This window comes from Ictalurus furcatus, chromosome 15, assembly GCF_023375685.1.
Source record: "Ictalurus furcatus strain D&B chromosome 15, Billie_1.0, whole genome shotgun sequence".
Lineage (NCBI taxonomy): Eukaryota > Metazoa > Chordata > Actinopteri > Siluriformes > Ictaluridae > Ictalurus > Ictalurus furcatus.
Window position 1 is genome coordinate 12,597,585 of NC_071269.1, and position 14,693 is coordinate 12,612,277.

Consider the following 14,693-nt stretch of genomic DNA (forward strand, 5'->3'; position numbering starts at 1 on the left):
TGTATGAATGGGTGTGTGAATGTGTATGTGAGTGTGCCCTGTGATGGATTGGCACCCTGTCCAGGGTGTACCCCGCCTTGTGCCCGATGCTCCCTGGGATAGGCTCCAGGTTTCCCCGTGACCCTGAAGGAAGGATAATCGGTATAGAAGATGGATGGATGGATGGAGATATATATATATATATATATATATATATATATATATATATATATATATATATATAGGCATATATATATATATAGGCATAACCCTTAGTCTAAACAAACAAACAAACAAACAAACAGCCTTTACAATTCATTTCGTTTGTATGAATGTCTGTCGAGAGGGAGAGAGAGAGAGAGAGAGAGAGAGAGAGATGCTGACTGCAGATCCAAGGCGCGACTAGAGATTCGCAAGAAGAGGCAAAAACCCATTACCGCACCTCCCCTTCGCGCGAGAGAGGGTGAAAAAAAACCCACACTGCTGCTCTCATCCTTGAGATGTATGCAGTGCTCTCAGTATTGCTTTCCGCTAAATTGCTCTTCGGAAAACAAACTGCTGAAAACCGCATGAGGTTCAGTGAATGATATCAGCTACCATTCTTTCTTGGATTCAGATGCATTCGTATGAACCTACGTATTTGTAGTCGTCTTCAAGAGACCCTACGGATTTAGAAATTTCTTCTTGCTTTACGGTATGTAACCTGCTATTAGAATGTCTCACTGTAGCGACATTCCTCTGGAAAGCGATCTCAGAAATGATTACTTGGAATGGTGTATTGTGAGCATTTGGTTCCAGTCATATTAGTTACAGTGCATGTTCATGTATTGCAGTACTGTTTTCCTACTGACGCCTTTTATAAATCGACTACAGCGAAATGCCTGAGCCTGCTGAACGAATGGTTTTATTCGGCTAAAATCAAACGTTATATACGGTAAAGGTGTATATCAGAGCCCTCTTGTTTCACTCTTAACCCACAGGCGTCACCAAATGCAGTCCATAAATGATTCGTTGGGCTTTGGGGATAGTCGCCTTTATAACGAGTCGCTGATTCAAAACAACTCCAGTGAGTTCAGCGACGAAGGCGACCTGTTTCCTCGCAGCGTGAAGATCACCATTGCACTGGTCTACATGATCGTGTGCATGGTGGGACTCGTAGGAAACTGCTTGGTGATGTATGTCATTATCAGGTAAGCCCATCTGTGTATCCACATGGCTAATGAATAATTGTTTGAAATGGTTGGCAGAAAACAATTGTTGACACGATCCAACGTAAACTTATTGGGGATTCGTGTAAGGAATTCATTTTGTTGGATTTGATATGTAAGCCACAAATTCTATCACTGCTGAGAAAAAAAAACAAAAAACAAACAAACAAAAAAAAAAACAGCTTGGTCTGTCCAGCTACCAGCTTTCAAAACACATACCGAGCTTGTGAAGCTGGTATACCATCTTTGCCAGCTGGTAAATTAGTTTTCAGCTTCGTTATTACTCAGATACATTAATGAATACTTTTTTTTTTAGTTTTTCTTATCTTACTGATGTTTTCTAAAAATGTACTTTGCTACGATGTTGCATTAGGAGTGGTAATTCAGAAACTGCTTCCTTTCTATCTAGGCCTTGTCTGATCATTTTGTTTACCATTTCGTTCAGTTTATTTATATACTGATTTTTAGCAGGAACATAGACTGTGGTTTGTGATTAACCTGTCCTAATTTTAGTTATTTACCCCCTCTCTCTGTCTCTTCCTCTATTACTTCTTCCTTAATAATATTTTTTTTTCACTTGTCACAAGCAGTACATGCCTACACACCCTATTACTTCTTATCTGACCATGTGTGCTGTTATGTAGTGCAAGAGTAACAATTAGTTGTTTGTGTGGTTATCAATGAGGTATGAATGATTCATCAACAAACAGCCCGATCCCCCCCCATCCCACTCAACATTTGTCTGTTTGGTTGAAGGCTGATACTTCTTTAACCTGCCTTGAAGTTTTTGCTTATACAGGCATTGGTCCTTTTGTACACATTTAGTAAACTTGTCTTGAGTGGTTCTGTGCTACCTTTCCCTCTCCATGATAATTTTTGCATATCTTTGTTGTCTGATGAAAAACATGTATCTCCAAAAAAATTAATTGGTATTATCATGCAAAATAAATGAGAATTTAGACACTTAGAAATAAGGTAACTGCATTTTCTAATTCAAAATGCACTCGTGTATTGTACCCAGCAAACATGGACATATGCAGTTTTCTTATGATGGATTTCAACAAATCACATTTAAGTCTTTTTATAATTCTAAAACAGGGCTGCTACAAGTTGTTACACAGTCATAATATTTGACGTATGTAAATGCACGAGTTGACAGTTTATTGGAAGTTTTTGGTTCAACAATAAATCAAAAACTTGCGAGTAAACAAAATCTACAGTTGTGCTCATCTGCAAAATGTTAATAATTAAAAAAATAAGAGGGATCATTAAAATTGCATTTTGTTTTTTTTATTTTGTACTGCCCTAAATGAACTATTTCACATAACAGATGTTTACATATAGACACAATAATAACTGAATTTACATAAATGAATCAGTTCAAAAGTTTACATATACTTCATTCTTAATACTGTGTTTTGTTAAATGGATGATCAATAGCTGCGTTTATATGGACAACAATAATCCACTCTTAATCCGATTAAGACCATACTCTAATTAAGAAACTACCATGTAAACAGCAATTTTTACTTACCTTAATCTAATTAAGGTCATAATCGAAGTAAGCAATAATCTAATTAAGACATGTGGAGTACTCCTGTTTTAGTCGCATTATGGACGTGTAGTAGTGACATGTAAACACCTTAATCACATTATGAACGTCGTGTAGGAGTTTTCACCGCATTTTGCGACAGGACACGATCACACACGGCAGTTTTACGTTTTACGGCGAACAAGAGAGTTCGGCCGCGTCCCAAATCGCATACTTTCCTACTATAGGCCTGTAGTGGGGAAAAATACATGTATCTCGGCTACTATATAGACGGTAACTATGCGATTTGGGACACACCCACCGCTTCAAGCAGTCGTCTAATAGCACGTACAGCATGACAAATAATTAACTGCACTTAAAGCGTTCGTAAAAAAAATAATAATAAAAACAGCCAAAACTGTATACGGTACCATAACGAAGACGAACTGTATGTTGATAAGTGAAATTCTGAGGGACGTCGGACGGCGTGGCGCGGTGACGTAATGACGCGGGCTGTTAATCTAATTATGTTCTAAAACATGTAAAACGGGAACATGACAGGAGTATTCTAAAAGCGACTCGTGTAAACACCTTAATCACATTATTACCTTACTCAGATTAAGGTCAATAATTAGATTACTGCTGTCCATGTAAACGTAGTCAATGACTGCTTTTATGTTTTGTGATTGCTGTTCATGAATGCACTGTTTGTCCTGAACAGTTAAACTGTTCACTGTTCTTCAAAAAAATCCACCAGGTCCTGCACATTATTTGCTTTTCCAGCATCTTCAGCATATTTGAGCCCTTTCCAACAGTGGCTATATGATGTTCAGATCCATCTTTTCACAATTTGGATAATTGAGGGATTCATACAAAGCTATTACAAAAGGTGCAAACATTCACTGATGCTAGAAGGTAACACACTACATTAAGAGCCAGGGGATGTAAACCTTAGAACAGGATGATTGGTGTAATTTGTTATAATTTTGTTTATTATTTTTACATTTAGTACTGCCCTTCAGAAGCTACATAAGATATTTACGTTTCCCAGAATGCAAAATAATAACAATTTACACCAAACAACCTGTTCAAAGGTTTATAACTCCCTCGCTCTTAATGTGTTGTGTTGTTTTCTTGAGCGTCAGTGAATCAGGGAACACTTCTTGCAGCTAGTGAACTAGTTAAATGAAAGCCTTCATTTATCAACTTTCCACTTGTCATTTAGATGTCAACTGCTATTGGTAGACAGAATAGTGTGCATATAGTAGTAGCATGTACCCAGTATAGGTTCAGGATTGACTACTATCTTGATCAGGATAATGCAGTTACTGAAGCTAATCATGATGATGATGATAAATCAGCATTTTGCTTATTATTCAGGAATACATTATTTAAAACTAAGTCAAGCATTGGTGTGAGCATATTTTGTGTACATTTAAAATATACTTAAAATAAGTACCATTTGCTTCATTTTGAAATTATGCTATATTCACTCATTCATCTTTAGTAACTGCTATATTTAATTCAGATGCTAATGCAAATGTATATAGGTTCCTAACAGTTGTTAACATATCATGGTTTGTTATAATTATATATATATATATATATATATATATATATATATATATATATATATATATATATATATATATATAAAATTATTTATATAATATAATTTTATTACAATATATTCCATTTCCATATTGGTGGTTTCTGTCCAGAGCAGAATGGCACATATGCTGCATGATGCATTCCTCATTCCTGAAAGGTGTATCCCGTATCACCAGAACTTTCTGATTAAAATGCCACTGGAATCTTGTCACTGTTTTTTGTTTTTTCCTAAATTTGAGTTGAGAATCCTAAACACTCATATCAGAGAGGTGCAGATGATTAAGTATGATCCAAGGTGCATTCTTTGTGGGTGGAAGGTGAAGTGAGATTTCTAGGGATTGGGTAAGATATTTTTCTTACTAATGGACTATTGTGTCGTCTCCATGATCCAATGTCTTTTAATGTAAACAGTTTCAGCATGAGTTATTTTTGGCAGTGTGGATTGTAGGCTCAAACTAACATAATCATAACTCCAATTGCCATTTTTAATAATTATTTGCACATCCTTTGCAGTCAATGACTGCCTGAAGTCTGAAAGCCATAAACAATACCAGATGCTGGGTTTCTTCCCTGGCGATGCTCTGTAAGGCCTTTACTACAGTATCTTCAGTTCCTGCTTGTTCTTGCCTTCAAGGACATTTTGCCTTCAGGATTGCCTTCAGCAAGTGAAATGCATGTTCAATTGGATTCTGTTCAGGTGAATTACTTGGCTATTGCAGAACATTCCACTTGTTTGCCATATATAAGTATTGGGTTGCTTTTAAAAGTATGCTTCGGGTCATCTGTCTGCATTTGTGAAAAACCGACCAATGGGTTTGAAGCATTTGGCTGAATCTGAGCAGATAATGTAGCCCTATATTCTTCAGAATTCATCTTGCTGCTTTTGTCACATCATCAATAAATACAAGGGAGCCAGTTCCATTGGCAGCCATACATGACCACGCCATAAAATGAAGTGGTTCACTTCAGTAGTTCCTACCCTTCTCCATACTCTTCTGTTACAAAGCTGATCTTTTTGTCTTATCTGTCTATAGGAAGTTATTCCACAATGGTAAAGCTTTTTTTCTTTTTTTTAATAAAATATTTTTGGCTAATCTGGTCTTCCTGTTTTTGAGGCTTATCAGCGGTTTACATCTTCTGGAAAACTCTGGTGAAGACATCTCTTGATTGTTCACACAGATACGCCTGCCTCCTGGAGGGTGTTATTGATCTGGCCAAGTGATTTCACAGTGATTTTCTTCACCAGAGAAAGCGCATGGTTGCATAAGCAGAGAGTGTGGGTGCAAGTATGGCCTGTCTGCGGTCCTGACCTGTCTCCAATTGAGAATGTTTGGTGCATTATGAAGTGCAAATAAGGCAACAAAGGCCCTGTACAGTTGCGCAGCTGAAGAAATGCATAAAATTCCACTTGCTATACTTAACCACCTGGTGTCTTCAGTTAACAAATGCTTAATAAGTGTTATTAAAAGAAAAGGTGATGTTACATAGTGGTAAACAGTCGACTGTCCCAACTTTTTTTGGAATGTGTTGCAGTCATCAGATTTAAAATGAGTGTATATTTTCAAAAGTAAATTAAAATCACGAAGTAAAACATCAAATAATGTGTTGACAATGTGTTCCCTTTCAAAGTGAACTTTGACGTTGCGTTTAGCATAATGGAGAGCGCCTCTCGCGCGTGACCGGCATCTGAAGCTTGTGTAAAATCATGCCTATTTATAGGCCTGCCATGATCAGGTGACGTGGCAATTAAGCGTGTCGCCTGATATAAATATGGCACCTGTGAACCGCGCCATCAGCCTTTATTATCTTCAGCGAAAAACTGCATGTCAGTTGTTTGTGTAAAAAACAAAAAGACGCTTCATTTCCTTGCTATCTTTTCTCAAAATCTCAGAACTATTCTATCCCTTTAAAAAAGAGCAAAAAAAAAAAAAAGTAATGAGCGAGAGAGAAACATATGAGTGAGAGAATTGAGGAAGTGGACGGGGAATAGTGCACACTTTCTGGGTGAAGTGTCTAGGGAGGTAGCATGCGATGGAAGCCTCGAGAGGCTGCGCATGGTAATGCCTACATTAAGCAGCTCGGCTTCTCGGAAGCCTAAAGGAGTTGGGTTTCAGAGCCTCGTGGATCTGGGCCAGCTGCTGCCGAGGCAGCTAGCCATCTCAGGTTCGGGGGATCTCTTATGGATCCAGAAGGGGAGCCAGACACGAGCGCTGCTCTATCTCTTGCTCTGTCTTCCGGATTCGGCTCTCCGCTGGATTTTGGAACTTGCGTCATGACTCCTCCTTCTGCTATGGAAATCCAAAAGGGGGAAACACGCACACACACACACACACACACACACACACAAAAATAATAGTAATGATTCCTCTCTGACTCCGAGCAGCCAGAAGGATGTGCTAAAAACTGAGAGCAGCATATAAAGAGCTGCTTGAAGTGATTACTAAGGCTGGATGAGCCTTTTTCTCCCCAGTGAAAGTAAATCCCTCACACTGCAGAAACTCCCCTTTCTTCCAGAAGTCAAAAGTCAGAAGTCAAAAGTCAGAAGACAAAATATCAGGCTTCTGGGGGAAAACCATGCATAAGCCGTATTTATAGCCCTACGATGTTGGATTATACGGCCATTGTGGGGAATGAACGGCATGGCTATTTAGCTATGCTGAAGGTGGAGGAGGCGCACGCGAGCTACCCCTCCCCATCGATGGCAGGTAATTAGGAGGGCCGGCTTTGCCATCCAAGCCACTGTGTAAGGCCACTGTGGCATTGGTGGGCAAGGCCTATGCGGTAGTACTCTTGCTTGTTTGAGGTTGCTTGAGGTTTTTACAACCGTTATTTCCTGGTCCGCAAAAAATAGGAGTATGCGGCCAATTTTAGATCTGTGTCATCTGAACTGTACTCTTCGGACATACAGGTTTAAGATGTTGAAGCCCAAACTTATCGTTCCACAGATTCAGTTTGAGGACTGGTTTGTGACGATAGATCTAAAAGGTGCATATTTCCACATAGAAATACAGCTAGCTTTATCCCCTCACACCTTCACAAAGTGCATGGATGTCACTCTGGCTCCATTGTGACTCCAGGGCTTCCATGTACTAAACTACCTGGATGACTGGTTAATTCTAGCGTGATCCAGGGAACTGGCGGTTCAACATCGAGATGTTGTTCTCGACCCAATGAAGAGCTTGGGGCTCAGGTTGAACCTCAGAAAAGTATACTTTCCCCAGTGCAGTGGACAACTTTTCTAGGGGTTATAAGGATTTTACTACGATGAGGGCGTTTCTATCCCCAACATGCGTAGGGTCAATTCCATTAACACTGAGCAAGATAAACCTGGATCTTGGGAGACTATTGGCGCTTATGGGCCTGTTGCACAGGAGACCATTCAGTGGTGGCTGAGACGTTTGGGGTTTCGTCCAAGGACGAAAACTCTGAGAATAATCAGTGACACGCGGTGATGCCTACGTGCTCTGAGAATTTGAGTGTCCCCAGTTTCTAGCCTAGGGTCACACTCTAAGGGTGTCTCCTTAGAACAAGACGATAATGACAGACACGGCTGGGAAACGGCTTATATTTCTGATTAGTAAAAAATGCTAGTGTTCCATTTGAGATAATACTACCCTTCTAAAATTCATACACTAGATGGTAGAGTACGTAATGCATAGTGTAAGTGTATAGTAAGTCATTTGGGACACAATTTTGATCTGTACACTCCGATGCATCTTTTTGGGAACAGAACTAACACAATGAGTAAACGTGCCATGCGTAGACCTAGTAATCGATAATGAGATTCATTGACAACAATTTTCATAATCGATTACTATTGATTTTATCGATTAGTTGTTGCAGATCTCTGTCTACTCTGATTATGTTTTAGGTCATATTTACGCAGATATATAGAAAATTCTAAAGGGTTCACAAACTTTCAAGCACTGCTGTATGTGTATTATGATAATTAAAACATAATGAATGCATATTTACATATTTTTCTGTGTTCTGTTTATCAGTATAAAATCTGCCCTGATTTGATTGAACCTGGTGAAGAGGTTTGCTTTCATGTATTTGTGACTTAGCTTCTGAAAGAAGAACAAAAGAAATTACTTCTGTTGTAACATGAGTGATGAGATCACTTGCTTATGGTGACCTAGCTATGATCACAGTCTTGCCTTCTGTATAGATGATGATGATGATGATGATCTGTTCTGCTCATACGGTGATCCCTTCATTATCAAACGCCTGCTGCCAATTAAGTGGTAGGCAGGGGTGGGGGTGGGGTGGTGTCTGTAGGATGAGTGTGGGGCAGACTTGGTGTCAATGGTTACATAAGATTATTGATGGAGTATGCCACATAAGCAGTATGGACAGGATTTGCAGTGGGAGCAGTTAATAATGCTTCTACTAGATTAACAAGCTTTAATAGGTACATTTAATTGCTGGTTTCTAAAAGAAAGCCTCATTGCATGAAACTGGAGGGTGAGCCAGAGATCATTAAGCCTGTTCTGTGTTTTCACTGTCTTTACACTTCTTCCGTTAAAGGAGGCCATTTTGTCAAACCCATTAAAACCTGGTAAAAAGTGATTGCATGTTTTTATTAGAAACAATAGTATTTATTTGAGTAGTTTGTTTAACAAATTCAATAAGGTCTTAATAGCAATTTCATCAATAAGGTGATATTTATCTATCCCTGTATTTGATTAAAAAAACATGCAGCTAAATCTGATAACTTTTGGATTAATTCTGGTTTTATACTTAGGTTTTTATTGGATTATTTTTCTTATCAGTTGTTTTAAACAAACCAAAATATTTGCAATTTTAACCATTTTATGGGCCTCCTTCTGTAAGTGCTGTTCATGCCTCAAGGTCATAAAGAATGTAATTAGCCAAATTCTTTTTGGAAAGATATCTGGTTTTGTATTGCACCGCTGACTAGACACAGCAGAGAACTGCGCCTGTATTAAAATATGTGCCTGAGCCAGACAGCTGTTCTTGCAATACAAAGAAAGTAGAAAGAGTGAAAACATGTCCATTATATACAGTTGAAGTGGAAAATGACAGTGGCGACAGAACCAGCTTTAGCAAATTTTAATGTGGCTAATTACGTAGTTCATGCAGGATAGTGCATTTATTTCACTTTAATTGACAGCTTCATGAAATAACTTTAATTGGACTTCAGAGCCAGGTTTGTTTATGGTTTTATGTCTGAAATGAAATTTGTGGATATATGAAGGTTTCTGCCAGAGATGATAATGGTGCATCTGTTGCATCTATAAATGTCTGCTGTACAAGAGCTCACAATACTGCTGCTCTCACCAGGGTATCACAACCAATTGCACTAACTTGAACTTAACTGTCACTGTGTTATCCAAATCTCAAGCTCTTTGAGGCCTTTCTAAAAATTACATTAACCCAAGGTTAGGTAGACCCTATTCATGTTTCAAAATAGAAAATGCATTAGACTATACTAACAAGATTATGTTGGGTTTCTGTTTATAATATCATGTGTATTTGTACTTATATTACAGTCATGGGAAAATGAAAGTATACCCTCCTTCAAGTCTGTTTTATTTATCAAACAAAGTACCTCAGGTGACAACAAAAAACACAGAGGATTTCAATATGTAGTCATTTTCCCCCAAAAGGTAACCCAACATTCAGAAACCAGGTGAGAAAAAAAAGTACACCCTTCTTATTTCCACAATCATTAAGAGAGGAATTAGCAGCCAGAGATTACTAATGATCCACAAGACTAATTAAATCATCAAGAAGTGTGACTATCTCTATAGAAGCAGAGCTTTTGGCACTTTGGTGTTCTGGGGCACTCAGGTATGTTACACCATCATACCAAGAAGAAAGGACATCATTTATGACCTCTGAGAAGCAACTGTTGCTGCTCATCAATCTGGGAAAGGTTATAAGGCTATCTCCAAACAATTTTAAACCCCCCCCCCCAATTATTTATATATTTGAGCATTGGAACTGGACCATGGAGTAATGGAGGAAGGTGGCCTAGTCTGATGAATCATTTTTTCTTTTACATCATGTGGATGGCCGGGTGCATGTGCGTTGCTTACCCTAGGAAGATATGGTACCAGGATTAACTATGGGAAGAATGCAAGCCAGCGTTGACAGTGTGATGCTCGGGGAATGTTATGCTGGGAAAGCTTGGGTCCTGGCTTTCATGTGAATGTTACTTTGACATGTTCCACCTACATTATTTGGGCCTGTGATTGAGTCTCATGGTTTCTCATATCACTACTATGCTGATGACACTCAGCTCTATTTTTCCTTCAAGCCTGAAGATCCATTGATCTCAGCACACATCTATGCATGCCTGTCTGACATCTTGGACTAGATAAAGGAATGCCACCTTAAGCTCAACTTGGCAAAAAATGGAGCATCTTGTCATCTCTCCCTGCCCCTCAGTCAACAACAACCTCACCCTACAGCTAGGCTCAACCACACTCAAGCCAACCAGGACAGCCAACCTTGGGATGACCACTTGAACTTTACAGACTACATTTCAACAACTGCAGGGTCCAGTAGATGCATTTTGAATAACATCAATAAAATCAAACCATATCTTACTGATCATGTAACACAACTACTAGTCCAGGCTCTTGTTATCTCAAAACTGGTCTACTGCAACACACTACTCCTGGGCCTCCCAACCAGCTCCAATTCAATCAAATCCCTTCAGATCATTCAGAATTAAGCAGTGTGCCTGATTTTCAACCAGCCCAAAAAGACCCATATCACACCCCTCTTTGTCTCCTTCCACTGGCTTCCTGTAGCCACCTGCATCAAAATCAAGGCATTGACACTTACATACAAGACATTGTCTAGAACAGCACCTTGTCTCAGCTCATCCCTTTCCAATGTGTACTCGTTTACCAACCCTCACTATTCCCCTCAGATACCAGCCCATCAGATCTTCCTACAGAGGATGAGTGGTCCAGGTGGAACGAACAAGTGTGGGACGCAATTCTTGAGCACACCGAACAGGTAACTCATAGCAACAAGGAGTTTGCTGACTGAGGCAGAACTGACACATAAGTGTATCAACCCTGAGTATGGCTCTCTACCAAGGACGTCCCCTTCAGCCTTGGTTGTCATAAACTCAACCATCGGTATACTGGACCATACAAATTATTGCCACGTATCAACGATTTCACTTTACCATGTCACTGATGCCTTGCTTTATCTTTTCACGTATCCTGCTTCAAATCAGCAATTGAAGGCCCCCTGACCTCAGCGCTGAGATCAGAACTCTGTATTGATCAGTTTTTCATCACAGAAGAGTCTTCACTACAGTGGATTTTTGATTTCTGCTTTTTGAGTAAGCTGCATTTTTTGTGAGGGGACAGTGAGGGGAATGACTGTTTATTGCTGCTATAATACAAGTGATGACTGTAACTACCTTGTGCTGGGGATGTTCCACAACAATAAATTATAATTATAAACTATATTAACTATACATTGTTAAATGATATGTTGTTTTTAAATAAATAAAAAATGCAAATGCAGTCCCCTCAGAAACTATTGGAATGGCAAGACCAATTAATTGTTTTTTTTTTTGTGTTTTTTTTTGCGCTGCAGACTGAAGACATTTGGGTTTAAGAGCAAAAGAGGAATGTGAGAAGATAATTTACAATTTCATCTTTTATTTCCTGGTATTTATATATAGATGTGTTAAACTACATAAAATAGATTGTTTAAATGACAATACAACAATTTGGAATGTCTTGAAAAAGAAAGAAACCAATGGAATACTGAGCAACAAACTTCTAATGGGTCAGCCAAGGAAAACAATAATGCCTGATGACAGAAACATTGTGAGAGCTGTGAAGAAAGCCTCAAAAACAACAGTCAGTGACGTCACCAACAACCTCCACGGGGTACAGGTGAAGGTATCACAATCCACTATTCAAGAAGACCTCAAATGCAGAAATATAGAGGCCTTACCACAAGATGCAAACCACTAATCAGCAGTAAGAATCAGAAAGCCAGACTGGAATTCAAAAAGAAATACAGAGATGAGCCACAAAAGTTCTGGAACCAAGATTAACCTCTGCCAAAGTGATGGAAATGTTAAAGTGGGAAGAAAGGTCTGTACTCCAAAACACACAAGCACATCTGTGAAACCTGGTGGAGGTAGTGTCATGCCTTGGGCTTGCATGGCTTCTTCTGGAACAGGCTCACCAATCTTTACTGATCAAGTAACTCATGATGGTTGCAGCAAAATTAAGTCAGACGTTTACAGGAATATTTTGTCTGCCAATTTACTGAGAAATGCATCCAAATTATTGAGAGGAACTTTATCAGGCAGCAAGACAATGATCCAAAACACACTGCCAACTCAAGAAAGCACTTTATCAGGGAGAAAAAGTGTAAGGTTTTAGACTGGCAAGGTCAGTCAGCAGACCTTAACCCAATTGAGCATGCATTTCACATCCTGTAAAGGAGGCTGAAGTGAGAAACCCCCCCAAAACAAACAACAACTGATAAAGTTTGCAGTAAAAGCCTAGAAAAGCACCACAATAGAAGAAATTAATAAGGCTTCATGCAGTTATTGCAAGGGATATGCAACCAAATATTAAGCATTATTTACTTTAATTTACTTCATGACCTATAATTTTGCTCACCTAAAATTGGGTGGTCTAATACAAAAGGTTATATGTTTTATGTTGTTTAACACATCTAGATGTAAATACTCGGAAATCTTAAACTCTTGTCTTATATCCATCATTTGATCTCAAACCCAAATGTCTTTGGTGCATAGCACAAACAAATGAATTGTCCTTGCCATTCCAATTATTTCAGAGGGGACTTTAGATGTATTAAAGAAGAATAAAACACTTCAGGACATGCTGTTATAGGAAAATAATCATCTTCACGTGAGGTGAAGCTGCATCAAACCACCCTGGTGTTGATTATTTTCCTGTAACAGCTTGCCTTGTCATGTTATATTCATAAAAACTCTTCATTAGACTGAGTCAGGAGACGTTGGGACTGAGTGACTGACACATTCCTCAGTCATTTGGTGTGTTCACAGAATGTGTTCACAGAGAGCTTATTAAATTACATCTGAGATCAACCTCCAGATATATAGCAGAATAGTTTTGGTATATTTTGCAAATGTGCCACTCTTCACAATTGACATATGTTCTCTGTGCAGTCTTCATTAGCCTGTTTGCCTGTGTTTAGATTTTTACTCTTTACTTGTTTTTTTTTCCTCACTTTTTGCATTGCATTGATTTGAATGTATTTGCTTGTTGCATTTGGGGATGCTACCCCATTTTCTCCTAATTTGGTAATTGTCAATCTCCATCCACTAGCTCACGCTCCTCTATGTCTTACACATGCTTTGAGATCTGTGCAGATCTGTGACAACATCTTTTGAGACTGCTCCAAGACCTGTCACAATGCAGTAGTGGTTAATACATTTTTGCTGCTATAGTAGATATAAAAAGTCTAACCACTGTTAAAAGTGTTTTTTTTTTATTTAAAATAATGAAACCACCTTTTTCCACCTTTAGTGTGATACAACAACCAACAAAATCCAAGCAAAAAAACAAAAAACAAAAACAAAAACCAACAAATATATATATATATATATATATATATATATATATATATATATATATATATATATATTTAAACGTGTTTTATAATGGGGCAGGTGACTGTGCTGAGAATTAACCAATCACATTGAAACTCATGTTCAAAATTAATTACCATAACCTTCAGCTTAGATGTGCTAAGCTGGTAGACTCTTACCCAAAATGACAGAGTGCTATATTACAAGCAAAGGGTGCTTAAGTATTAGCTAAGAGGTGTTCAGATTTATAACCAGATTATTGTTTGTTCTTTTTTCTATTTGTTTTTCACTTGAATTTTGTTGGTTGCTATATTACATTAAATGTGGAAATAGATCTGAGATGATTTATCTTAGCTTAATTTTTAACATCAGAAGAATCTGAAATTTGAACAGGGATGTGTACACTTTTTTATCCACTGTGTTTTGCTTGGGCACAAGCCATTTTTATTCCGTTTCCCATTGTATATTGCTTTATGCTGAAAGGAGGTGTAATATTTAAAATTTGCTGATGCAGTGGCCTCTTCTAACCTATTTTGGTTCATAAAAATATGTGTAGTATTGCCTTCTGAGAAAGCCCTTCTGAGAATATTCAAACTTTGAATATTCAAACTTCAAATATTCGTTAAATTTAAGAGAAAAATGCACATTCAAATGTATAATTTATGAATTTAATATGTGTAGTAAGCACTAGAACTGATTTTAATTAAAACATACCACTGAACAAGAACATGCAATATATTAACAATGCGCTAACAATGTTTTATGAAGAAAA

General features: G+C 38.2%; 1 protein-coding gene across 1 annotated transcript in view; it reads left to right on the forward strand.

The window, feature by feature from the left end:
* The first annotated feature begins 1,095 nt into the window (after nt 1-1,095).
* oprl1 (opiate receptor-like 1) overlaps nt 1,096-14,693 on the forward strand; it is a 54,199-nt gene continuing 40,601 nt past the window's right edge. Inside the window, exon 1 of the mRNA XM_053644466.1 lies at nt 1,096-1,169. Within this exon, the coding sequence (XP_053500441.1) occupies nt 1,111-1,169 (59 nt within the window). The 5' untranslated portion in view covers nt 1,096-1,110. The remainder of the gene's footprint in view (nt 1,170-14,693) is intronic.